We start from the raw sequence: 26,354 nt of genomic DNA, 5'->3' as shown, positions 1-26,354 counted from the left end.
CATACCCGGATGTTTGTTTCGCCGACAGTTGAAGACCACGAACCTTCAAAACAAAAGCCTCATCACCTCTGAAATTGAAAGGTGGACCAATTGTTTTAAAGGGAGTTCGCTATTATTTTGAAATTACTGACCGGAAAAGCTGTCTGTCAGTGTTTTGAACGGAGTTAGGAAATGTTAAGCAAGAAAAAGCCGCACTAAAACAAACCATTGTAACCGTTTTTAGCGCGGGTCGGTCTGCGGGCGTCCACCGGGATGCAGCGGGAGTCGTATCCCTTCGTGGAGGACAGCTTCAGCCGCTTCCCGTCGCAGAGCAACATTTACGGGCTGTGTCAGGCCGGGGAGCAGCAGCTGCTGGCCGCCACTCTGAAAGGAAAGGTGGTGTGTTTCAGGTATCAGGAGCTGCAGCAGAAGGTCCGCCCGGTGGCCCGGGAGGTCCAGTTCACCTACATACCAGGTACCGAGACCTCCCCGCAGAGAGTCAGCGTCGGTTTTTTCTTGATGCTGATTTCAAAGTCTCGTTCTAGTCGATGCTGAGATCGTATCGATAGATGCATTTAACAAGTCTCCACCCAAGAGAGGACTGGTGGTGGGCATCACCTTCATCAAGGTAAGCTGCCCCGCCCCTCATCCTCCTCATTGGTGTTCCTCTGCTGATCAGCTGATCTCCTCTCCAGGACTCCGGGGACAAAGCCACCCCCTTCCTGAACATCTACTGCGACTACGAGCCCGGCTCCGAGTTCAACCTGGAGTCTATTGCGCGTGAGCGAGGACGCATGTGCACGAGCTCTTTGTGGCCGTGCACGTACTGATGCGTGTTTGTCTGAACAGAAAGCTGCCTGAACCTGGAGCTGCAGTTCACCCCCTTCCAGCTCTACCACACAGAGTAAGTGCGTCTGCCCGTGGAGAGCGCACATAATGAGAGTTCTTGCAGTCTTTGGTTGCCCTGGCAACTGAGCCGGGAGGGGGGGTCACTCAGGGAAACATTCACAGCAACCAAGACAGGCTTCACTACAGTGAATCTGCTGGCTGTGTTCACCATGCTGACAGTTCACAGGTACTGGCTGATAAATGAGTTCTAACCTTTTAAACGAAATGCATATTTGGATTTAATCATCAACAAGAAAATGCATTTCAAATATTTACAATCTAATTTCAAATATTTTTTTCTGACACAAAAACTGTAAGAATTTCAAATTTGGATTGAAACTCCAGCCCTCTCGTTAGGCCATGAGGTTGTGAGTTTCTTCTTCAAGTCCGACTCTGATCTGTTTTAAATTGTTCTAAGTCAGATGTGTCAAAGTCGAGGCCCGGGGGCCGGATCCGGCCCTCCAGGTAATTATATCTGGCCCTCCAAATCCTTTTATTTTATTATTAATGGTATAAATTTGACAAAATATATTTTTATGGAGAGTAAAATATTGAAAGTTATTTAAGGTTTAAGCTGATTTATTCTGGAATATTATTCCTGCCTTTTTATTACTCATAATTATATTAAAAGGTTAAGTTTTTAAAGTTTTAAAAATTGTCATTATGCTAGCTTTTTGGACTATTTTGGCTGTTACTTAGATTTTTTAGGCAATGTCGGAGTTTAGTTAATATTTCAGCTAAATGCTAGCTGTTTTGGCTAACTTAGGGTTTTTATTTAGTTTTTGAGGCTGTTTTGGAGTTTGGCTAATATTTCAGCTGCATGCTAGTGGTTTTGGATAATTTAGTTTCCCTCATGCTAACTACAGCTAATTCATTCAGTTTTTTTTTTTTTTTGATGGGGGGGGCAGGGATCTGGCAGTTTTTCGTGACTTTTAGGCTGGAAAATCATGACTATGTGATAACACTCCAGGGACTCAGTGGCTTTAGCTTTGTGGTGGAAAAGTTTAGGAGGAACACTATAGACATCCAAAATGAAACTCTAGTAATCACATATTCAAAACCAGAAACACATTCATGTTCAACAATACAAAAATAACAATTTACTGGAAGTTGTATTTTAAACATTAGATATGTCATAGGAACTGTACAGGTAATTCACTTTTGTATGATCAATAACAATGACCACACTCATTTATCACTCTTCAGTCTATTTAAACACCACTGAGGGCAACTAAGGTCACAGTTTTGCTCAAGGACTCTTTCAATTTTTTGACTCCTGGGAGTAAATTTCTCCTTATTGCATCCAGAGCTGCTCATCAAACTCCAGCAGTTTTTATTCATCATCGATAATAGAAAATGCATAGAGAACAGTATCATGAATGTCCTTGTGAGTTCTGCTTCATGTTGGGTCTCAGACGGGTTGTAATGCCCCCCCCCCCTTCGGCAGAGTGCAGTGTACTGATGGAGGCAGGGAGACGGTGTTCCTGCTGAGTGGACATGACCAGAGGATCCACCTGTACATGGAGGTCAGCTCTGCTCCTCACTCGTGGTCTGGCTGCTGGTGTGACAAAGTCTCTCTCTTTGGATTCCACTTGGGGCTCAGCTTGAATCTCCTGCTTCCAACAGAACGCCTCCCTGCACCAGTTTGAGGAGCAGCCAGTGGAGAACCTGTTCCCTGAACTACAGGAGTTGCCTAGCAAGTGAGTCTTCTGAGGTCTGCTCAGTCCTGGTTCATCACGTCTGACTTTCTCCATGAAACATCACTGATACCTGACACCTTTCTAACACTTGTGCCCCCCCTGCAGTGTGTTATGGTTGGACATGTTGAGCATAGCTGGGGGCCGGCGGCTCTCAGCCTTTGGCTGTCAGAACGGCTGTGTTGGACTAGCTTTGGTCAACCAGGCTGGACCAGGTAGGTGAAACGCATGCAGACGTAGACCGTGAACACAGAGAGAAGACACTGCAGACTCTATTCAGGGGAACAACACGCGTCTCTGAGTGTTACATTTACACTGAGCTCCTGTAATAATGACATTTCCTGCATTCTTTTTCTTACATTCTGAAGTTGAATTGTTTCTATAATGAACATTGCAGAGCAAACTCAGCAACTTGCAGTATAACAGACTAATTCAAACTATAGTATACGCAATTAATAACATTTTATGCCATTTTTTTTTCACAGAATCTTCAAATATAATTTTGCACTCTTTGGAAATTATACAAGTTTGGTATCAGTGGAGATGAGGCATTAGAGTTTTATGATGGTCTTCATCGAGGACTTCCTGACCTTCCAGTAATGGTTCTCAGCTGGATAGTGATGTGAGGGTGATGAGCCTCTTTAAATCAGTGAAGCGTGTTTAGTGGAAGCTTGTGAGCAGTGGTAACATTCTCCCTTTTGTCCGTGTCATTCCTGTTTGACTGCTATGTTGGGATTGGGTGACGTTTTCTCTCATAACTGAGCCTTTTGTTTATCTCTGGGGGCAGGACTCCAGCTTCATCAGGTTCTTTGTGTCTTTTGATAAGAACTGTTGCAGACCTGGCGAGTGCAGTTTGATAGTCCCATCTCTACAGTTCTGCTCTTCCCACTGAGCTCCAGTCCCAAGTCCAGCCGGCTCAACACGGAGGAAAGTAAGACCACGGACAGACTGCTCAGCATTTCATCTGCAATGTGGCTTGTAATGACTCTCCTCTGTTCCAGGGGAGGAAACAGAAGGCTACAACCTGTTGATCACCAGCACGATTGAGATGGCAGTGGTGTACAGGTGTGTGTCAGACCACACTGGGAAAGTCCTCCTGCTAGGCGGAGCTGAACTCTCGTGTGTCTTTGTGTCTCAGAGACGTCCAGGAGCGAGGTTTGTCCTGTTCCACCTGTCTCTCAGAGAGTGATCAGTGGGACGCCGTTCTTTGTGCGCTGGTCATCGACCTGGATTTTGACGGACAGAAGGAAGTGCTGCTGGGAACGTATGGACAGGTCTGTGCACTCATACGGATGGACGAGTCAGTGAGAACAATCTTCACTCATCACCGTTCAAAGCCTTGAGTGAAGCAACTGCATAGAAGACTGAAGCTTTTTGTCGTTAGACATTTGGTTGATTAATTGTTAGTCTTTTGTGTTGATAAAAGTTCTTTCATGCTTGCCTTTCTTCTCCTGTGATTTTTTTAGCAGCTTTTGTAGCTTCCTGGCCCTCGCTGTGTTTTCAGGTTTATTTTCTTAACTATATGGAAAATAGTTATTCGAACTCCCAGTAATTTTGCAAATTCTCCAACTTAGAAATCATGGCGAGGTCTGAAATGTTCATCTCAGGTGCATGTTCACCGTGAGAGACATAATCTAAAAAAAATCTGTTTATCACATTGTATGATTTTTTAAAATCGTTTGTTTGTATGCCACTGTTGCAAGTAAGTATTTGAACACCTGAGAAATTCAGTATTAATATTTGTTAATATCTGCGGTTCCACAGGTCAAATGTTTCCTCTAGTTTTTCACCAGGTTAGCACAGACTGCAGGAGGGATTTTGGCTCACTCCTCCTCACAGATCTTCTCTAGAACAGTCAGGTTTCTGGAGTGTCCGTGAGAAACACGGAGTTTGAGTTCCTTCCAAAGATTTCCTATTGAGTTTAGGTCTGGAGACTGGCTAGGCCACTCCAGAACCATGATATGCTTCTCATGGAGCCACTCCTTGCTTCTCCTGGTTGTGTTCTTTGGGTCATTGTCATGTTGGAAGATCCAACCATTACCCATCTTCAATGCTGTAATTGAGAGAAGGAGGTCATAATCTCACGATACATGGCTCCAATCATCTTTTCCCTAATACTGTTCCATGTGCAGAAAAAACACCTCCATAGCATGATGCAACCACCCCCATGCTTCACAGTAGATATGATGTTCTCGTGATGCCACTCATCTTCTTCTTTCTCCAAACAGAGTGAATGGAATTTAGACCAAATACTTCTATTTCGGTGTCATCTGACCACCTGACTTTCTCCCATGATCCTCTGGATCATCCAGATGGTCATTGGACAACTTAAGACGGTCTGAACTGATTTCTAAGTGGGAGAACTTGCAAAACCAGAGTGTTCAAATTCTTATTTCCCTCACTTTTTATATATGCATGCATATATATATATAAATTATTTTTACAAAAATCTTTGCTGGTGTAAGACTTGTATTGTTAGTTCAGTACAGATTTCCTGACAGGTTAGCAAAGATTAAAAGTTTGGTCCTGATGTGGCTAAAGCAGTAGTAAAAGTTGTTTATGTTTTCACAGGTAAAGAGTTAGCTAGAGAAAAATCACACTATCACAAATCTATCAACTATCACCACAAGAAATGGAGATTGTTTGATATGTGTTTCCATTAAGAAGTTCTAGTGGTTATTTTGCGTTTGATCTCCTCGTGAACATAAAATGTCTAGATCTTTGTTCTTGATCTTGCAGCCAAGCATAGAAGCACCGATCTCTGTCCTGACAAATTTTAACCAGTATAAACCAGCCATAACCTGTCCTAATCTGCTTAAACCAGTCCAAACCGTCTTGAACCATTGTAACCAGAGTTAATCAGAGCATGTCTTAGCCATTCTTGGTTGTCCTAACCAGTTTTTAACACATAAAAAATATTAACTACCTGCAACCTGTCTTAACCAGTTGTAAGTAACTCTAACCAGTTTCACCAGTCCTAACCAGATTTAGACCTTTCAAATGTAACCGTTTGTAACCAGCTTTACTCATCCTAGACAAACTTTTCCAGCTTCAACAAGTCTTTACCAGGTTTAACCAACTGCACAGTAACCAAATTAACCACTCAGACTGTTTCCAGCTTTAACTGAATCTAACCAACTGTGAAAAGTGCTTACCAGCATGTTTCAGCTTTAACCAGTCTTAACCAGCTGTAACCAGTCCTAACCAAATGTGACCAGCTCGAAGCAGCTTTAACAAGTCCAAAAACGTTTTTTACCAGTACTTACCAACTTTAGCCAGCCCTAATCAAGTGTGACCAGTTCTACCAAGTTTAGCTAGTCTTAACCAGATGTTAACAGTCCTTACAAACTTTAACCTCTCCTAACCAGGTTTGACCAGTCCTAACTAGTATTACTTATCCTATCTACAGCTTTTGATCAGCTTTAACTAATCTTTATCAGTTTTAAGTACCTTTTACAGCTTTAAAATGAATCAGTTAGACATAACTTGCATTTTTCAACTTTTATCAGCTCTAACTATCCGTGATGGTAACAACCAGCATTGACCAATCCTAACCTTCAGCTGTGAGAAGTCCCAAACCAGCTTTAACTTGTCCTAACCAGCCTTAACCGTCTGTAAACTAACCACATTAGCCAGTCTTAACCAGTCTTACCTGCTGTTCAGGACTGAGCTTGAGCAGAACTGTTCACGGTTGTGTTTGCATGAGATCTTCATGTAGAATTGTTCTCGTCTGTCTCGCAGGAACTACTTTGTTACAAGTTCCAGCCAACAGGAAGCGGACACGAGCAGTTTCAGCTGCAATGGAGGCGGAGCTTCAAGAGTCCCTTGTTGTCCATCACCTACTTAGACCTGACAGGAGACGGCCTGAAAGAACTGGCTGTGCTCACCTTGAAGGGTCTTCATATCTTACAGGTGTGCTGCAGATTCTGAGATCTTCATCGTCTTCAGACCTTTGAAACCTTCATCACCGATAATGACATTCATGGAAACCTGAATTCTGTCTCCTCTTTCTCCTTTCAGCACAGTCTTACCTCCACTGCTGAGCTGCTCCTTGTAAGGCTTGCCCAGAAGGTTTCCACTCTAAAAGACAGTTCTGAGCTTCAGCGGGAGTCCTCATCAGACCGTGATCCGGCCGTGGAGCTGGGGGCTTCCATCCAGACGTCTTCATGACAACTATATGTTTTCTTCAGTGGTCAGAAAGCATCGTGTCAGTGACAGGTGCTGAGAAAGATTAAGGAATTGAATGTTCACTTGAGGATAAACATAAATTATGAATAAAGAAATCAGGTAAGAAAGAATTAGTATGTAATTATAATTATTTTGCATTTTTTTTGTAACTTTAGTTCTGCATTTTTACTTAATGTCCATTGTTCTCTCATCACTGCTAATGTTTGTAAATGACTGATGCTAAGAACATTCTGTAAATATCAGTTAATAAAACTATGATTACATCATTATTGACTCCAGGAGTTTTGCTGCATTGTTGGCCCACACTCCTACACTGTGTGTGTGTGGGGGGGGGGGGTCAATAAACCGGAGCAGTTCCTCTGAACTAACTTGACAAAGATCGTGTTTCTCAGTCTAGCATTCATATTCTCACACATGGATATTATAACTGCCGCAGCTGTAACTGTGTGGTTAAAGAAAAAACAGATTTTATTGCATTTAGACATTTAATTTTAAATGACATCTGTAAATAAAACATGTAAATACCGCTCTAAGAATGCTGTGATTTGCTTGTTGTCATTTTGTCCTTTCTCCGGCTTTGACTCCGCCCACTCACCTGTTGAGTAGTCACAGCAGCCTGCACTTTGCCAAACTGTATTTAAGGAACTCTGTGTTTTCATTGTCAACTCGTCTTTAAATGATCTCTGTCTCATTCTTTTGAGTTGCCATTTCCCCCCACCATGTGTGATGACCTTTTTATTATTAAATTCTTGGGACTTTGTTACACCTTCACTTGTTTTTCTGGGTTTTCATCCGCCTTCCTGATCATGACGTATCCAAAATTGCGACGGTTCACTTGAATATTGCTGTGGGTCTACATCACAAGGTCAGAGATTCGTCAATACATTTTTGCTCACTGACCTGCAGTGAATCACCCCTTTATGGCGGAGACTTTGAATCTCCAAGAACAGAGGAGAATACGGCAGAACTTCTCAGGTTCTCTTGTGTGCATCAGATTCAAAGATGGAACTTTCACCAGTGTTTAAAGGGGCCATACCTTGACTTTCTTAAGCCTTTCAGGGTGAACTTTATCCATATCCATTACCTTTGGAACACTAAAAAACAAATTATTTATGACATATTACTTAATTTGGTGAGTTTTTTCCTACCCAGAAGTAAAACGACCCGATTTCTGAGGCTCCGCCTGCTGCCGCTCAATTCATGACATCATCCGAGAACCGTTCTTTCCTCATTTCTCACAGGAAAATGAACAGTATCCACATTTTTTCCAAAGATGAATGCATATACCTTATATTTATTAGCTGAGCCATCGCTACACTGCTTCACAACACAAATACATGGGCTTCTGCAGGACTGTACCCAACCGGTGGGATGTCTTAAAGGAGCCTCACGACTAAAGTAACGAACATCTGTTTGAGCTGGAATTTATTAAAAACACAACAGGAAGATATCCGGTACTCTGCATCTAAAATGAAAGGTTTTGCTGATCACCACTATAGCTCTGTGGGGAAATTGAGTGTTGGTGTTAGACTGGGGGCGGAGCTGTCAGAGCAGACTCTTCCTGAAAGGGGCGGTCTCACTCTGTGACGTCAGATCGTCAGAACCTGCTCGTTTTCTGGGTATGGGATGATGGAAGGGTTACTCTTAAATGCATGACGGATCAAAATATCGCTTTGAGGTTCTTTATAAAGAGGAATGAAAAGTATAATGCTCTTAAAATCTAAAAAAGTTATTTTTTTAATGCAATGCTGTTATTTATGTGGAACATCCTCTTTACCTCGTCTCATTGATCATTTCCAAACCTTTTGGTTCAGTTTTCTTCACTTTGGAGTTTTTTGTCTTAAATTTTGTGAAGCACTTTTTTAAAGATAGTTCTCTAATGATGAAGTTATTTCATTTATGTTAATTGACTTTATTGATGCTCAACTTTTGTTTTCTTGACTGAAAAGTTTTGGCTTTTATTTTTAAAGTTTTGGAGAAAACTTGCAAATCCGAACCAACTTTCCGAACCAAAGAGCTTCCTTTGAGCTGGCTCTGAATGACACGATGGCTAAAGGGATGCTGGGATGCACAGGTGTGTGCGCAGGTGGCGCTTCGCTGCTTTCTAAAGATGGGATCAAACAATCAAAATACGAGACGTTTGCGTGAATCCGTGTGGGGCAGGAGCAGCTGCTCATCCCGCGGAGGTCTGCGGGAGTCGTGTTGGAGCGAGCCGAGCGCAAAGGCTCCCGCAGGTCCCCCCTCCCGCCAGTGCTGCTGCGCTTTGAGGTGCGGGTTGTTGTGAGCGTCAACAGGAGCCTCTGAGCACGTGCGACTCTCACGAGCTTCTTCCTCTGTTTGGGTCCGTGGGAGCAACGACGAGAGTTTCTACCCCCCCCTCCCATCTGATCCCCGAGACCGTCTCAACCCCCCCTCCCCCGCGGCGGTTCCCCGGCTATGAGGCGGTGAGGGCGCTGCGCGTGCGAGCGGAACAGCGCACATTCAGCGACGGCTCCGGCGGAAACGATGATGACGGCCGGTGGAGAGGGTGGCGGGTCAGCCGTGGACCACAACGGGATGTTCTCCAGCGCGAGCCTCGACAGCCCGCAGCACCCGCACATGGACACGGAGAACGCGGACTCCCGCAAGCGGCCGCTGGACGCCCCGGCGGAGGAGGCCGGCTGCACCAAGCGCACCAACACCGGAGGTAGGAGTCCGGAGGAGGCGCCGCTGCGCTCCTCAACAACCGGAGATCCTCTCAGTCTCTGACGAATGAACATGCACGCGCACAGGGTCAGAGTCCTCTGATCCACAGAAGATCTACAGTCAGGATCCTTAGATCTAGAATCCTCTGATCTACTATATGGATCTTCTGATCTACAGTCAGGATGTTCTGATCCACAGTCAGGACTTCATGATCCACTGTACGGATCCTCTGATTCACAGTTTGGATCTTCTGATCCACGGTCAGGATCCTCTGATCCACGGTCAGGATCCTCTGATCCACAGTCAGGATTTTGTTGTCCACTGTACGGATCCTCTGATTCACAGTGAAGATCTCCTGATCCACAGTCAGGATCCTCCGATCCACAATCAGAATCTTCTGATCCACAATCAGAATCTTCTGATCCACAGTCAGTATCTCCTGATCCACAGTCAGGATCTCCTGTAACCGTAGATCTTTGGTGATAGCTTTAGTTATCTTTGCATGAGGCTCAAATGTTCAGCTGGATTGTGTTGTAGATTCTCAGTTCTTTGAGCATCTCTGTAGTTCTTCTGAGATTCTTTCAGACCAAATGAGAACTTGACTGAGTTTTATTTGGGCCAGAGTTCAGCTCTGTGGTGTTCCGGTCCAAGATGGTCAGCATCCTAACAGAATCAGACTCTAGACCAAACATCAGGAGGTAGTACTAGTATGGAGGAGTCACTTGGAGCAGAGGGGCACTGCTGATTCCTCTGTCTTGTTGGAGTTGTTTCCGTTTTGGTCTGCAGCTCACAGCTCACTCCACAGCTTCATGTTAATTGGCCGTCTGCAGAGAATAGAGCGTTTCTTTAGCAGATGTCTCTGTTTCTCCCTCCCCGCTCATTTACTGACAGCAGTTTTCCAACGCTCTCCAGTCTCCATTAACACCTTTGAAATTACTACAAAGTTCCTGTTCCTGCCTGAAGGAAAGTTCTCGTCTGTCCGAACATCCCGTCCATTTTCACGTGAATATGTGTGAGATGACGCCTAAAACATTCACAGAAGAAGAAAGCTTGCAGACGTTTCTCTGTTGTCCTGCTTTCTTTCATTATCACAGCTTTGAAGCAGGAATTCCTGCTCCGGTAATCAGATCACATCAAGATCTATTCTGATTACATGTTTGAGAACTAGGAACTCTGAGATGAATAAAACAGACTTGGTGGGCTTTTTTCAGAACCACATCAGGATTAAATCTAGAGCTAAACCAGGGGTCGGCAACCTTTAATGGTCAATTTGGGCTCGTTTTCTACTGATCAAAACCTAGAAGGAGCCGCAAAGTCTTACTTTAGCCTTTAAGAAACGTGGATTTTTTAAAATAATAAATATGAATTACATATGATTTTTGGCACCAACAAAAGCAACATTTTACCAAAGTTTTGCTTTGTATATAAAATCTGTTCATTCTGGACGTAGAGTTGAGCAAACTAGACGTCTTCAGGTCAACAGGATGTAAAAACCTACATAGTTTATCATCGATGTGAACCTCAGACATCAATTTATACATTTAAATAATCTAAATTTAATAAACTATAATTAAGTAATCCTTACTTTAAAAAAATCTATTTTATTTTTCTTTGATTTATTTTTAAGTCTCCATGACTTCTTTTGTTTTATTTTATGTATGCTACATGTGGCTCTGGAGCCGCAGGTTGCACAGCCCTGAGTTAGACCATGGCTGTGTGGACGGCAAAAGACACCATCAAAGAGGAACAAATTGTATGAGATATATATATTTAAAGGGGTTAGCATTAGCTCTTTTTCTGAGCTTATAGGATCCTGGATGAACACTAGTGAAGGAGGGTCACACCTGTGTTTGTTCTATCCCCTTCACCACCGTGCAGCCCCAGAATTAGAGGTGTGCCAAAATATAAATAATGCGATATTTAGTCCTGTGATTGATTCTCAATGGGTTCTCACCAAGTATCAACCTTTTATTTTTGGTTGAAGAGACTATAAAACAATATATTTGTCATCCTTTGGAGGTAGATAGAGACTGCATTGCCAGATTGGCTGTGTACCTGTGTGCCTGACAGCTACTTGAATTATTACATTTTTGTTCTGTTGTTTACAACAATTTTCCACTAAGTTGTGGCACTGCTGATCCTGTTTACTATTGTTAACACTGAATTTTATGGACAATTCCAATTTAATTGGTGTCAGTGTTTGTCATAGATATAGTGTTATTGATTTCAGTAATGTTGCACAAAAGTGTCTATTATTTGTTGTACAAAATTGTACAAGTTATTTATTATGATTTTATTAAAGCTAAAAAAATAAAAAGTGATATATTTTCTTAAAAAATATGTGTTCTTCTATATAGTGTAAGTTATTAGAGACGATTTTTACAATTACCTTAGAATCATGATAACATCAATATCATGTGCCACGTATCGCAGGGGTGACAAACTCAATCGCATGGGGCCAAACTCCAAAACACACCTTAGGTCTCGGGCGGAACTTGATAAACATGTATTGAAGATTCTAAAAGTACATTTTTAAAACTTTAAAACCATAACTTTTTTACATAATTATGAACTAGATATATAACATTACCTGAGATAATGCTAGTGTGAATGATGTAAGCTGAATTTGTCCGCTGAAGATGCTGAAATTGATAGGTAAAAATGCTAAAGCTGATAGCCAGCTAAAATAGTAGCTAAATGCCAAATTAGCTTAAAAAAACCCCAAAAAACAACAACATAGGTTAGCCAAAACAGCTAGCCTGTAGCTTAAAAAATATCCAAACTTCAAAATAGCCTAAAAACAGGAAAAAAGCCTAAATTAGCTAAAACGGTTATCATGTAAATATTAGCTAAAGTCTAAAACAGCCTAAAAAGCTTAAAAAAGTCTAATTTAGCATGTAGCTCAAATAATAGCTAAACTCCGCAATAGCCTAAAAATCTTAGTAAATGCCAAAATAGTCCAAAAAGTTAGCAGAATGACAATTTTTAAAACTTTAAAACTGTAACTTTTTTTACATATTTATGAATAATAAAAAGAATAGAATATTATTCCAGAATAAATCAACTTAAACCTTAAATAACTTTCAATATTTTAATCTCCATAAAATATAAATTGTCAAAATTATACAAGTTATAAATAAGCACAACTTAACATAGCGCCATTCTTAACAATAAAATAAAATGATCTGGGGGGTCGGATAGAATTACCCAGAGGGCTGGATCCGGCCCCCGGGCCTTGACTTTGACACATGATGTATCGAGTATCTCATCGTATCGTGAGAAACCCAATAATTCCCGGCCCTACCCAGAATAAATCCTGAAAAAATCTGAATATCTCTAATAAATGCAGATAAAAATGGCACCAGAGCAGCTAAAAAGACAACAAACGACTGCGTTATAAAGTTGAGCTGTCATTTTAAATCAGTAAACCACTGGAATCATAAAATGTTGGACCTTCTGAATCAAAACCGGCTATTAGAAGTAGGAAGGATTTCAGAGTCAACACAATATGGCAAAAACAAAACAAAACAAAAGAGAGTCCAGAAAAAACATCCTGCAGACAAATCTGATCTTCACAGTAACACCTCTAACCTCTGTAGTAACTGAACTGATAGCAGTGCTTCCATTCCTTAACCCTTATGGGGTCCAGATGACCCCAGACATACATGACGTGTTATCCATCCCATGACAAATATGGGTGAAAGTGGACAGGATTTCATGTCTGTCACGGACACCAGTGAAAATCAAGAATCATTAAAAAAAAAAAGTTCTGCACTGTCTCGTGGGGTCCAGATGACCCCACTCCCAACATCAACATACCCAGGGTAACTCAAGGGATATTACTGCAATTTGTATGGATTGTTCAGACCAGGTTCTTCCTGTTCAGGTTCTTATTCACGGTGTTCTTCAGCAGTCTAAATCATTTTTTATCAGAGAAAACTGCGTATTTTGTTATTGCATACATTGAGACGTGCAGGCCAAAGCCTGCCTGAAGGGATCCGCAGCCTGAGAATCCTCAGCCACCCCTGTAATCACCAGCCCTTTGACTACGTCTGATATTGATCAGGTTATTCGCTCTGAACTGATCATTAACATGACTGGCAGTTACAACAAAGAGCAGAAAGCCTGCGTGCTCCCAGAGCCCGGATGTGCCGTAGTAGCCAGAGTCAGATTCTTTTATCAGCTTTCTCTGTTCAAAATGTTCTCCTTCCAAAAGGTTGTGTTGCTAATGGAAAGGCTGGCAGAGTAATGTGAGTTTTTCTCCATTTATTTATTTTTTTTTTTTGTATTTCGGTGGGAAGGACACAGGTGCCCTTGCAGAGCGATGTGACGTGAGCGGACTGTGAATTTGCCAGGTGGCAGTGAAAGAGAGGATGAGAGCGCTGGAGATGAAGACGGAGCAGAAAGACGGTCTCTGAGAGAGTCCAAAGGGAAGGCGCTCAGAGAATTTTCTGGAAGGCAGAAAAAGGGGGCTGTAAATGTTGGGGTTTGATTTGAGAATGACACTGATCTGCATCCAGGCAAAAGGGGGTCCTGTTTTTAGGCTCCCCTGAAAGCCTGTTTCCAGTTTCACTTAAGTTCCCTCTCGGTCTAAGATTTATAGGCGTAGTGATTGGCTTCATCACCCCCCTCCACTATTCTGCGGCACTGCCATTTGCAATGGTTGATGAGCCCCTCCGCCCTCTCAAACATGGCCGTCTAAGGGATTGGGGGTGGGGGAAAGGAGAAAGGGAGGCGTACGGCACGCTGTTCCTGATCACTCCACCTCCTCCATCAGCTGCTTCTGTGATCCATGCACCTTTTCTGCCTCTGCTGAAGGTCGTCGCTTAGCCGTCCTCGTTCGCCGCGCGCCAGCCTCACCTTTCTCACTTTTCGCCACAAAGACTCACTGAATGGACTGCCATACTTTATAGTGCTGCGTCAAAAGAGGCGGAGTGGGGAAGAAATTCAATTTTTTGGTACCGGCACCAGGGGAGGTGGGGACGTGACGCGCCGAGAGGAGGACGCAGCCCATTGGCCGGCGGAGGCATCAGTCCTGCGCGCTGCTGCAGACAGACAGGCCACTCGATGAATATGGATGAGAGCAGTGAAAAGGGTGATGCGGCAGGGAAGACCCCCCCCTTCAAACCGACGCAGGCTTGAACAATGTGTGCCGTCTTTCACTGAAAACACTCAGAGCCTGCATTAGCATTTTCTCAGACAATTGAGGCTCTGGCCAACTGCAGGCATGGCTCGGATGCTGCGGTGAAATCGCTTTCTCTGCACCCACTGATGAATAAGACCTCGGTGAAAAAGGTCGCATTCCTCAACAGCACCACTGCACCTATGCCGAGGCTAATGTTGAGATCCCCTTCAGAGATTGCGCCCCGGCATTGATGGCGATCTGACAGAGGACTTTAGCAGCAGCAGATCTCAGAATGGGTAAGCTTCTAACTCTTTTTTTCCCCCCTGACTTGTTGAATTAATCCATCACGCCAGACTGTGGGCACTTTCATTCATCTGAAGCCCATTATCTCATTCTCGCCCGTTTCCCTTCCATCGTCCTTGCTCCGGTTTGGGAGCAGGTTAGTGCATTGAAATGCAGAATGAGTACTTGGAGGGGTTGTGAGAAGGAGGGAGGACGGTCACAAGGCATTTCCTCCTGACCCACCCCCCTCAAGTGACTTAACTAAACACATTTGGCTCAGACACCTCGCCGCTCCTCCAAGTCATCCTTCCAGTTTTGGAAGCTCGGGTTTGAACTAGCACCCCGCTGGCGCGGCTGCCCACTGTGCCCTGCTGCTCCCATTCCCTGGCGACAGATTGGCATGTTTACTCTACCACATGACGCCATTAAAACCTGTTACTGTGATCTCAGACACCAGGACAGAATTAATTATTGACTAATGACAGCAAACGGGCTGCGAGGGTGACGGAGGGAACCTTTGTGGTCGGGTCCCCCGCTGGCTCTGCTGTGGCTAAAGAGGAGCCAAAAGTTACGCAGTGGCTTTGATCTGGTCTGTCAACAACAGGTCCTCTTCGGCTGTGGGCATACTCTCATCAGCATCATTTGAAGGAATTTCTTGATGCGCCTCTCATCCACCAAGGTCATTTTCCGAAGCCGAGCTGCACGAAATCCAACTATCACAAGACGGGAGAGATTATCCAAGCGAGGAATCAGACGAGAATCCGGAGATCCTCCACCTGTTTCTAATCTTTAAACGTATCACGTACCATGCAGCATCATTTCATGCAGGTGCCGTAATCATCCAGGGGATGTGGGATCATGTGGCTCATGTAGACGTGAGGTGCAACGGCGTCATTAATATTTGCCATGGATGATGTGCACAGGAACGAGCCAAGCCTTAATGGAACATGAGAGGCATATTAATGCAATAAGAAGCAGAGAAATGTCACATTGTTCATTTAATGAGAGCCTCTCTGAGGCAACAGGTCCACCCCCGTCCCCACGCCACGCCGCCAAGCCTCAGCGGTCAGCGTCGCCCGCACGCCGACAGAGCGCGGCTGCTGTGGCTGCAGTGCGTCCTGCCCCCCCCCGAAAGCAGCTCTGTCAGACACTGCTTGACCGTGCCTTGTTACATCTCCGCTGACGTCACCTTTTTGGGTAACTGAAATGTAGTGAACATGACGTCATTGCATCCCAGTCGGCATGCAGAAGATGCTTTTTCGTGACGCTTTGGAAATTCACGACCGCATATTCGCAAATGTAAAAGTGTATGAACACCTGCTGGTTGATGAGCTCTTCTCTGATTACTCCAGGTTGTAAACTCCTCAGATTGATATGCTGTCAGTCCGGCCCGTCCAGACTGGAGGCCAGAGACCTTTTGGCTCAACAAATCCGAGGATATTTTCCGTCTGTTCTGTGTTGGTCTGTTGGATAACTCTGTATTTGGATTAGGAGTTTGTGTGTTTTGTGCTTTCTTTGTACAAAGTGCCGCATTTTGACAGCAGATTAGCCGCAGAGGGAGCTGCCATTGAGTATGGCTGAATATTTATCAGAGGTTACTAAAACTGACTGGAAATAGTTAAAATTAGACCTCTGCATTAAAGGAAAGGAGGTCATCATTTACTCAACCAGAAATCTGGGACAGGACACAAACCATGGCACCATTCTGCTCTGGAACACGAATGCAGAGAGTCTCAGGCCTCACCAGATCACACACCACACCACCTATGTTCCTTCCTTTCTTCAACTGCATGTTGGAAGCGGGGTATCTGTGGGCTGGGCGCGCGAATGCTGTGTATGACAATGTGTGGTGCTGCTTTACATGATGTGGCCTTTTCCCACTTTGTGTGTCTAACCCCCAGAGGAGGGCGAGTACTTCCTGAAGGTGCTGATCCCCAGCTATGCGGCAGGCTCTATAATTGGCAAGGGGGGCCAGACCATCGTACAGCTGCAGAAAGAAACTGGTGCCACCATTAAGCTGTCCAAATCCAAAGACTTCTACCCAGGTAAGAACAGACGGTACCTCAGTCTGGCAGTCACAGAGCTCCACATACACCAGTCAGAGCAATGACGACGCCGTTTGGTTTTCCTCCGTATTTAGATTCTCAGACGTGAAACGTCGTTTCAATGGCCATAAACACATCATCGCGTTGCCTTTGAGAGACTAAATACGATGCAGATGATTCCTGAAATCTCGTTAAACCTTTAATTTATAGGGTTTTTTGTGGATTTCAAACTGGTTATAATGCTCTTCTCGATCCAAGAAGCATCGGTTTCAAGCAGGGTTGCAGTATCTATGCCAGTTTCTGATCCGCTGCCGTATCTGGAGCATTTTATGGAGGCCATTTCCTTTCCAAAAGGAGTGGTGCAGGTTCCGCTCTGCGGAGCGGTGTACTGCCCATGCAGTGCTTTTCCTGAAAGAAACGGATACAAAGTGCCACTCAGAAGCAGCAACAGGAGATGAGCGCTCATGCCGCTTAGTGACCCCCATCGCACGGAGGTCGAAGCTGAAGCATCCCGTCCTCCAGCCTCAGAATGCTGAGGCGGAAAGGAGCTGGATGTCTGTCCTTCATGCCTGAGAGGAGGAGCCAACCCGCCAGAAATAACAGGTGCCGAGCAGCGGCCTGCTTATCAGAACCAGATGTTTTCTGTGACATCTAATGAAAGCAAATAACGTCTGTCCAACTGTGGACTATCAGAACATAATTCAGCATTTGACTGAGAAAAAGCAGTCTAAATAAATGGCTTTATATGATTTTTATTGTCCGCTGCATAGTTAGATTTTTTTTATATTTGAACGTTGCATTACCTGTGATAATGCTAGTATGAATGCTTTTTGCTGAAAGTAGTCCCTGAAGATGCTGAAGCTTTTTCTTGAAAATGGTGATGCAACTTACTTTAACTGCTGAAGGAATTTGCTAAAAATGAAAAAGCCTTTTTGAAAATGTTAAATTTGCCAAAAGGCTGAAATTTTGTTAAAGAATTACGAGAGAGATCAGAACTTTACCTAAATTTATGAAAAATGTGTAGTAAAATTGCTGAAAGGGGCCATACCATGACAATTCTACTTTTTGAGGTTTTAAATGCATTATACTGTTCATTCCTCTCTATAAAGAACCCCAAAGCTGTATGTTGATCCATTCATATATTTAAGAGTAACCCTTTAAAACCTGCACTGTCTGCAGCAGCCCCTCCCAAACCCACGAAAACGAGCGGGTTGTATCGTGCTGATGTCAGCACGATGTGAACCGCCTCTTCCAGGAAGAATCTGTGCTCCCAGACTACAACAAACACACACCCACTTTCTCCGCAGAGCTGTGGTCCTGAGGTAGTTATCACCTGTCAGAATGTGTATCCTAGCAGGGGATAACTACCTTCCTGTACCAGGAACCGCTCTCTGACCCATCTTTCAAGGTGGTCTCGGTTCTGAACTTCGGTTCGCTCTGAGATTCCTTAATCTGAATATGAAACAAACCGAAAACGGAACAACTGAAGCAAAGCAGCCACCGTACCCGACAGTCGCGTGATGCAAACATGTTAGAAATGAGGCGTTCGGTGAGCCACGGACAAATGTAGAGCATTAGATTGTCATGTTAGCCAAAAAGAAATAATTGGTCCAACCGTTTACTTGTTAGAATGTTTATTTTAACACCACTGAAAAAAGTATAATTCACTTTTCTGTGTCTCGTTACGCGGCATGTGCGCTGGCTGCTGTGGTGACGTCATCTTAAAGCTCTATTGTAGTTCCAACAGAATTCTCTTAAAACAATGTCATAAAACCACAACGAAGAGACACGGAAACTCATTAAAATGTGATCGGATGAATTCATGCTCAATAAAACAACTTTTAACGTGATCCACATTGATTCTACCGACAGTCTACATGTCACAAACACCAATTAGCGTGTGTAGCTGTACCCGTAGCGTCTCCAGTAACCGTTATGCAGGATTCCTCCGCGGTACCAAAGCTGCAGTAAAAAGTGTTGAATTTAGTCTTCATGCAGACGCTCAAAATCCATCAGAAAACTACAAAGTTTGAATAAGTGAAGAATCCTGGCAAGCATTTGCAGACACGGCGCATCCGTCTTTCTCTTCTGTTTTGACCCGCCCCCATAGCTGCTGGCCAATGACTGAAGAGATCTTTAGCCACGTGGTTTTGTTTACTAAGTTTGGTCAGAAATAGAAATCAGGCCTGCTGAGGAGGCTCATTAGTTTATGGCAGGGGTATGGAACCCTGGTCCTCAAGAGCCACCTTCCTGCATGTTTCCAGTATACCCTGCTCTGGCATGTTCTTATTGGCTGGACACACCTGAACCAGGTAATCAGTCATGAGTATGGACTCAAACAATTACCTGGTTCAGGTGTGTCCAGCCAATAAGAACATGCCAGAGCAGGGTATACTGGAAACATGCAGGAAGTTGGCTCTCCAGGACCAGGGTTCCCTACCCCTGATTTATGGGCTGGCTCAAGGATGACGTCGTGAAATGGGCGGAGCCTCAGAGATCAAGTTATGTATTAAATGAAAAATGACTCAAATTTCATAAATAATTAGATTTTTAGTGTTCCGAAAGTAATATATGATCATACATTTGGATGTAGTTTGCCCTGAAAGGCTGAAGAAATTCATGGTTTGGCCACTTTAAAAATCCCAAATACATGCCAATTTTTTCAAAAGTATTTAGTGTGTTGCTTAAATATGAGCTGAACTCCAAATTAGACCAAAAAAACTTAGTAGACTCCAAATTAGCCAAAAAAGGCTGGCTTGTTACTTAAATTCTAGCTAAACTCCAAAATAGATAAAATTCCTCCGTAAACTAAATAAGTAAAAAAACTTAGCCTGTTGCTAAAATAGAAGCTGAACTCCATATTAGCATAGAAAAGCCCCAGTAGAAGCCAAACTGGCCAAAAAAGCTAGCACATTGCTTAAATACTAGCTAAACTAAAAAAAATAGCCAAAATTCCTCAGTAAACCAAATTAGCCAATAACGTTAGGAGGTTGTTAAAATGGAAGCTTAACTCTAAATTAGCCTAATAAACCCCAGTAGATAACGAATTAGCCAAAACATTAGCATGTTGCTAAAATATTTGGTAAACTCAAAACCTCAGTAGATGCCAAATTAGCCAAAAATGCGAGCTTGTTGGTTAAATACTAGCCAAACTCCAAAATATCCAAAAACTCCTCAGTAAACTAAATTAGTGAAAAACATTAGCCTGTTGCTAAAATAGAAGCTAAACTCTAAATTAGCCTAAAAAACCCCAGTAGATGGCAAATTAGTGAAATACGTTAACATGTTGCTAAAATATTACGTAAACTCCAACTTTTTTGAAAACTACTATAAAAGATTACAAAAACACAGCCCATAAATATATTTAAAGGCTTGTTGCTAATCTACTCAAAATGAGACTTTCTTATTCATTTTCTGTGGAGCATATTTTGCTCAATATTTCAGAAACAATAAGGTTTATGAATATCAAAAATACAAGCAGTAATGTCCTGAACAAGCTGCTCGTTTTGATACCAAGATTGCTGAAATTGAAGTGTGATTGAGTTTTTAGGGTTCAAAAAAACACAGAAAGGAACAGGACGATCACTATGAGGAATACATATATACACACAATTACACTTATAATATGAAGCCACATAAAATGAATGACATGCAGGTCAGGGTTGAGCTCTTTCAGTCAGAGAAGGATTTGCTGGTGAAGTGGACTCTGGATGTGAATCTAAGCAGGTTATTTAAGAGAAAGCATCTCTTTTTCAAGTAAAGCTTTGCTGAATCTCTCATCTCCTTCCAGCATCATCCGTCGTAGTTAAAAGCTGCATAGCTAACGCCCGGGTTACCTGCTGTGATGTGTCAGCTGAAGTTCCCATGATACAACCAAGTTTGGGGTACGATTCCCAGCTGTCCCGAAAGTTCCCACATAAAACCCAGATTTTCTGTCTGTCTGAACCGGGACAGTAAAGATGAGCAGCATTTTACCGCCAGCTCCTCTACCTCCTAAGTTTCTGAGCTTGTGTCTCAGTCAAAGCAGACATGGCCTCAATGTGGGCGGGGCATCACCTGAAGCTAAACGTTAGAAGAGGAATATGAATTTTATTTAACCCTCTTGCTCTCTTATGGGGTCCAGATGACCCTACCCTTACAATGATGTGTGATCCTCCCATGAGAAAGGTGGACAGGACTTCATGTCTGCCATGGACACCAGTGAAGATAAAAATCCTTGAAGAAAAGGTCAGCGCGCTGTCTTGTGGGGTCCACATGACCCCACTTTTACTGTAAACATGCCTTTGATAGAACTGTTTATTGGTCTATTTTCAAAGCGTTCCCAGTGGCCTTTTAATTACAAAATTAAAAAAACAAAGCTTGTTTTCTTGGACATATTTTTTCCAGAGTGGCATTCATTCATTAGAAATTCACCCCTGAGTTGAGGGCGGGTGTGAAGTAAGCCTGCCTTGAGTTCCCATCATCCCTTTCTTTACTGCCTCGCTAGCTTATAGCCTCTCAGGCTCTAACCTAACATTAGCGGTGCAAAAAAAGAAAAAAAAAGAAAATGCTGAGCAATATCAGAAGTATCCAGCAGAACCGTTCTGATCCAGATTCCAGCTTAGACTAGAACAAAAAAAGTGAATTTTGACATTTTAAAATTAAATTTAAAAGAGTCTGATAAGCTGGAAGGAGAAAAAATCAGGCTTTCGGAGGAAGTTCTGTCCATGAAGATCTTCACTTCCTCGTCTGAGCTGACATCCGGATCAGAACCATACGGCTGGATATTAATGACATTGCTTGACGTTTTTATGTAGCAGCGGTGAAGATTCACGCTAGCGAGACACAGAGCTATCATAATCAGACAGGAGGGGGATCAGGGGCGGAGCTCCAAAAGCCACGCCCCCTCAGAGGAGATTTTGGAAACAGAGGCTTCAATGAAAAATGTCTTTTTTTAAGGCATTTAGGTTGTGGGATTTTGGTTAAAAACTTCCTAATCATAATTAACCCAAGATCACTATCGCTGGGTGATTTTCACCCAAGAAAAAGTATTCACATGATGTTCAATACGTTGCATTTTTCTGAGTGTCATGGGTCCCAGAGCAAAGTCTCTAGTATCATTATTTATTTTTTAGGATTTTTTTCTTCCCAAATTCCTTATTTTTCAGCTATTTTCAAGCCTGTTTTTAGGATCTTCATTTGTATTTATTTTTCATTTTGTTACATGGACCAGTTAACTACTCTGATTCATGAAATGTTGTCATATTTTGAAATATTTTTTGTGAGAAATACTTTTTATTGGGTACGTTATATTGGGTAAAAGTTAACCGCCAAAAATGATGGTGTAACTTTTTATAGCGAAAGTGTTCTAGGGTTAAAAGATTACTGGGAACGTTTTTTTTTTTTTTTTTTTTAACTTGGGGGATTTTAACTAAACTAGATCAAACAGGCTCCTACTGCAGATCATCACCCTGCTTTTTCCACACAATACTTTATGTCTGAATCTGAATTTGACGTGGTCATCAGAGGGGATCTCCAGAACGAACGTTAAAATCCATACGCCTCTGTAGGAACAGCTGTGAGCTACAGCGACATGTTTAAGTGAGAAAGTGGTCAAAAGAGGGGCGTGCTGAGGGAGCGCCGTCTACCGCCTGAAGCCTGATTGAGTGAAGACGGTTGAGGCTGGCTTCAGCTCACAGGAGGTCGGCCATGTTTCAGCGAATGACTTACGGCTTTAAGAAAACTGCCGCCTGCATCTGTATTTCCTACTTTAGATTGTGGATGTGTTCATAGGCCACCACCTGCTCTGCCCATCCCCCTGCTCATTATGGCGATGAGTGAGAAGAGGAGTTCAGAGAGAGAGCGTGCTGGCAGCACTTTGATTGGACTGTTGTTCTGGCCCACACAAGTCAAATGAAAGCAGGGCTGCTTCCCTGAAGTTAGTTAGAACTGGTTCCTGGATCGCGTCACGCAGGTCTCATCCCACTCCTGCAGCAGAGATGGTTCTGATGCCGCATTCTCTGTGACGGTTCTGGAAACCAGGAATCCTGGCAGAACTCCACAGTCGGGTCCTGCTGTGACAGATGAGTGGAGGTACTGAAGGGTGTGGATGATGCATGATTGTGTGAGTCTGGGAGGGGGGGCCCAGAAATAGCCTGTTTCAATGTCTATGTGGCCCCCCTCCCCGCCTTACTGAGGCCAAGCCCCCCTCCTGCTCATTGTTTTGCTCTAAATTTGATTCCTGGTACTTCAGATGAAGCTGACATCATCCCTCCCCATGTCCCTCTGTTCCTGCTCCACCAGAGGACTAACTTAGTCTTTCTTTATCGGGTGGTAACTCTGCTGTGGTTCTAAAGACTATAAAAAGAGCTCAGTGTGCGTTCACCTACTTCCACAGAGCACTGGGCATGAACAAGCACACACCCACGTGCACACATCCGCATATTTAAGCAGCTGCAGGCAGCTCTGTGGGAGTCATCATTACACTTAGAAACAAAACTCAAACCCGCGTTCTTTGTAGCAGCTGCCAGCTAAGTATTGAGTTAGCACAGATTAAGCGGTAATGTTCCTGTTCCATCCTCTGCTCTGAAATCTCAGACCTCATGTTGAAGAGAAGTGTTTCTGCTGAGAGATTTGCCCCAGAACAGAGGATGAAGCTGTTGTGGAGCACTGACTTAAACTTAGTCTTTGTCCGAATTTACTCCCTAATTCCAGAGAGACTATCGCACATGTGTCAAAGTCAAGGCCCGGGGGCCGGATTCAGCCCTCCAGTTCATTTTATTTTATCGTTATTAATGGCCCAACATTAGCTTATGCTTATTTCTAACATGTATAATTTTGAAAACATATATTTTTTTGGAGAGTAAATTGAAATTTATTTAAGGTTTACGTTTATTTATTCTAGAATAATATTCCTGCATTTTTATTATTCATAATTATGTTACAAAGTCAAAGTTAGAAAATTTTAAAAATTGGTATTCTGATAGCTTTTTGGACTGTTTTGGCATTTACTAAGATTTCTTGGGCATTTTGGAGTTTAGCTAATATTACAGCTACATGCTAGCTGTTTTAGCTAATCTAGGCCTTTTTAACGTTTTTTAGGCTGTGTTAGAGTTAGGCTGGTATTTACATGCTAGCTGTTTTGGCTAACTTAGGCTATTTTCAGTTTTTAGGCTATTTTAAACTTAGCTATTTTTTCAGCTGCATGCTAGCTGTTTTGGCTAACCTACATTTTTTTCTTTCAGTTTTTTAGGCTAATTTGGCATTTAGCTAATATTTTAGCTGGCTATCAGTTTCAGCATTTTCAGCTATTAGCTTCAGTGATTTCAGCTATCAACGTCAATATTTTCAGCTATCAGCTTCACCGTTTTTAGCCATCATCTTCAGCGGCCAAATTCTTCTTACAGTTTCAACTCTAGCATAATCGCATTTAATGCTATATATCAAGTTCATAATTATATTAAAAGTAATGGTTTTAAAGTTTTAAAAAAATTTGATTTAGAGTTTTCAATAAATGTTTATCCTCTTCAGCCAGTGACCTGAGGTGTTTTGGGATTTTGGCCCCCTGTGCGATTGGTTTGACACCCCAACTCTATGTTTTGTGATTATGTAGTTCCCTGGATTTTGATGCTTTTTAAGACACATATTCACTTTTTTTTTTTTTTAAGCACCTCGCGTCATTTCCTTTCACTACTTTTTAATTGACAAATTGTTCAAACAAAATGCATTATGGTCTATATTCGACAATCTAGAGGTGGTTCTAGAGACTTCTGTGAAGGGACTGGATTTTTGAAATTCTAGATTCAGACACCCCCACAAAATAGCAAACTTCCAAGAGCACTAAGTAGTGAGAAGTGAGTGAGTGACATCAGAGACAGCCTCAGGCTTTTTTTTTTACGTCTTTAATGCTCCTGTCCCCTGTTAGTTGGACATTTATTTAACACTTTGACCAGAAACCATTGGTGTCCTAAAGTCTACTTCTCTGCGATACGATGTTTATTTGCTTTTACTGCATCTGCAGAACAGTTTTCTCTTTTTTATGTTACTACTGGTGGTTAAAGAACTGTTGTTTGGAAAGACAATAGTTTTTTTCATGGTGTCCAGTAATCGTCCTTAGGAATTTACTAAACTTGGATTTAGGAATGTCCCTAAAGCCAAGTTCCATGACCAGCGTTTGGACCGCTGAGGCACTCGCCTTCGACTGCCACCTAAACCACTTTGCATTTGGCCTTTCTGAGCTCTCCTGCAGGTGGTAGGCCCACCCATGTTGGTCCTCCGAGCTTGACCTGACCAGGGCCCGTGGGAGGAGCTCCAGCCACCATGTGCTCACCTACAAGCCCCAATCACAGGCCTGGCTCCAGGATGGGGCCCTGGCGACACCAATCCGGGCAATGCGACAGAATTTTTGATAGAACGTCTCATAAAGGGGTTCTGAGCCGCTCTTTGTCTGGCTCATCACCCAGGACCTGTCTGCCATGGGGCAGAAGCCCCAGACAGCATAGCTCCTGAGATCACTCGAGCACTGGAACCTTCACCACGTTAAGGTGGCGTTTCAAGGAGGAGAACCAGTGGGTGGGCGGGGTGTTCCTGCCCCAGGTGGAGGATTTTAAATATCTTGAGGTCTTGTTCATTGCGTGAGATTGATAGGCGGGTTGGCGTCTTTCGTTATGTCGTTGGTGCACTGGTCTGTTGTGGTGAAATTTACCTTTTGATCTTCGTTCCAGTACCCACCTATGGTCATGAGCTCTGGGTCATGACCCAAAGAACAAGATCTCCTTAGAGATAGGGTGAGAAGCTCGGTCACCTGGAGAGAGCTCGGAGTAGAGGCACTGCTCCTCCACATTGAGAGGAGCCAGTTGAGGTGGCTCGGGCATCTGGTCCGGATGCCTTCCGAACGCCTCTCTGGTGAGGTGTTCCAGCCATGTCCCATTGAATGGAGGCCCCGGACAAGGCCCAGGACAAGCTGGAGAAATTACGTCTCTCGACTGGCCTGGGGACGCCCCGGGTCCCCACAGAGGAGCTGGAGGAAGTGGCCGGGGAGAGGGAAATCTGGGCATCTTTGATTAGACTGCTGCCTCCATGACCCGGTCCTGAATGAGCAGAAGATGGATGGATGGATTTGGGAATTAATTTCAGTGTGGGATTTTAGATGTACTTCAAAGTGGTGCTGCCACAAATTATTATTTTAAAGGTCGATTAATCACCGATTATTTTTTCAGATTAGTCGACTAATCAGGTCATTCTCAAAGTGGATGTAAAGCACATCTTAACCATCATTAGCTTTAAACTAACTAAAAATAAAGACGATAGTTCATTAAACCTTTAAAGAGATTTTCTTAAGCCTTTCAGAGTGAACTATATCAATATATATGATCATATATTACCTTTGGAACACTAAAAACATATTATTCATGAAATATTAGTTATTTTTCATGAGTTATTTTCTACCCGGAAGTAAAACGCCTTAATTCCTGAAGCTCCGCCTGC

General features: G+C 43.1%; 2 protein-coding genes across 3 annotated transcripts in view; both read left to right on the top strand.

Annotated features, from left to right (window-relative positions):
• The first annotated feature begins 102 nt into the window (after window positions 1-102).
• On the top strand, window positions 103-7,018 carry kptn (kaptin (actin binding protein)). The gene is made up of 12 exons (XM_024260634.2): window positions 103-454; window positions 525-607; window positions 675-759; window positions 829-883; window positions 2,315-2,393; window positions 2,494-2,567; window positions 2,673-2,779; window positions 3,391-3,495; window positions 3,566-3,629; window positions 3,703-3,838; window positions 6,306-6,476; window positions 6,585-7,018. The coding sequence occupies exons 1-12, from the start codon at window positions 253-255 to the stop codon at window positions 6,732-6,734; spliced, it is 1,311 nt and encodes a 436-aa protein (XP_024116402.1). The 5' UTR covers window positions 103-252; the 3' UTR covers window positions 6,735-7,018.
• Window positions 7,019-8,890: 1,872 nt separating this feature from the next.
• The window catches only part of nova1 (NOVA alternative splicing regulator 1), a 48,157-nt gene continuing 30,693 nt past the window's right edge, over window positions 8,891-26,354 (top strand). Inside the window, exons 1-2 of one of the 2 annotated variants that reach the window (XM_024260610.2) lie at window positions 8,891-9,438; window positions 16,746-16,889. In XM_024260610.2, the coding sequence (XP_024116378.1) occupies window positions 9,258-9,438; window positions 16,746-16,889 (325 nt within the window). In that variant the 5' untranslated portion in view covers window positions 8,891-9,257. Of the gene's footprint in view, window positions 9,439-13,446; window positions 14,859-16,745; window positions 16,890-26,354 lie in introns of those variants that run through there. The other variant, XM_024260611.2, reaches the window with a different exon arrangement.

Source organism: Oryzias melastigma, linkage group LG14 (assembly GCF_002922805.2).
Source record: "Oryzias melastigma strain HK-1 linkage group LG14, ASM292280v2, whole genome shotgun sequence".
NCBI lineage: Eukaryota > Metazoa > Chordata > Actinopteri > Beloniformes > Adrianichthyidae > Oryzias > Oryzias melastigma.
This window is presented reverse-complemented; position numbering and strand designations above follow the sequence as displayed.

Coding starts and splice junctions, on each gene's coding strand:
- kptn (XM_024260634.2), top strand. CDS start 253: ATGCAGCGGGAGTCGTATCCCTTCGTGGAGGACAGCTTCAGCCGCTTC. Junction 455..524: donor CCAGTTCACCTACATACCAG/GTACCGAGACCT, acceptor GTCTCGTTCTAG/TCGATGCTGAGATCGTATCG. Junction 884..2,314: donor TTCCAGCTCTACCACACAGA/GTAAGTGCGTCT, acceptor CCCCTTCGGCAG/AGTGCAGTGTACTGATGGAG.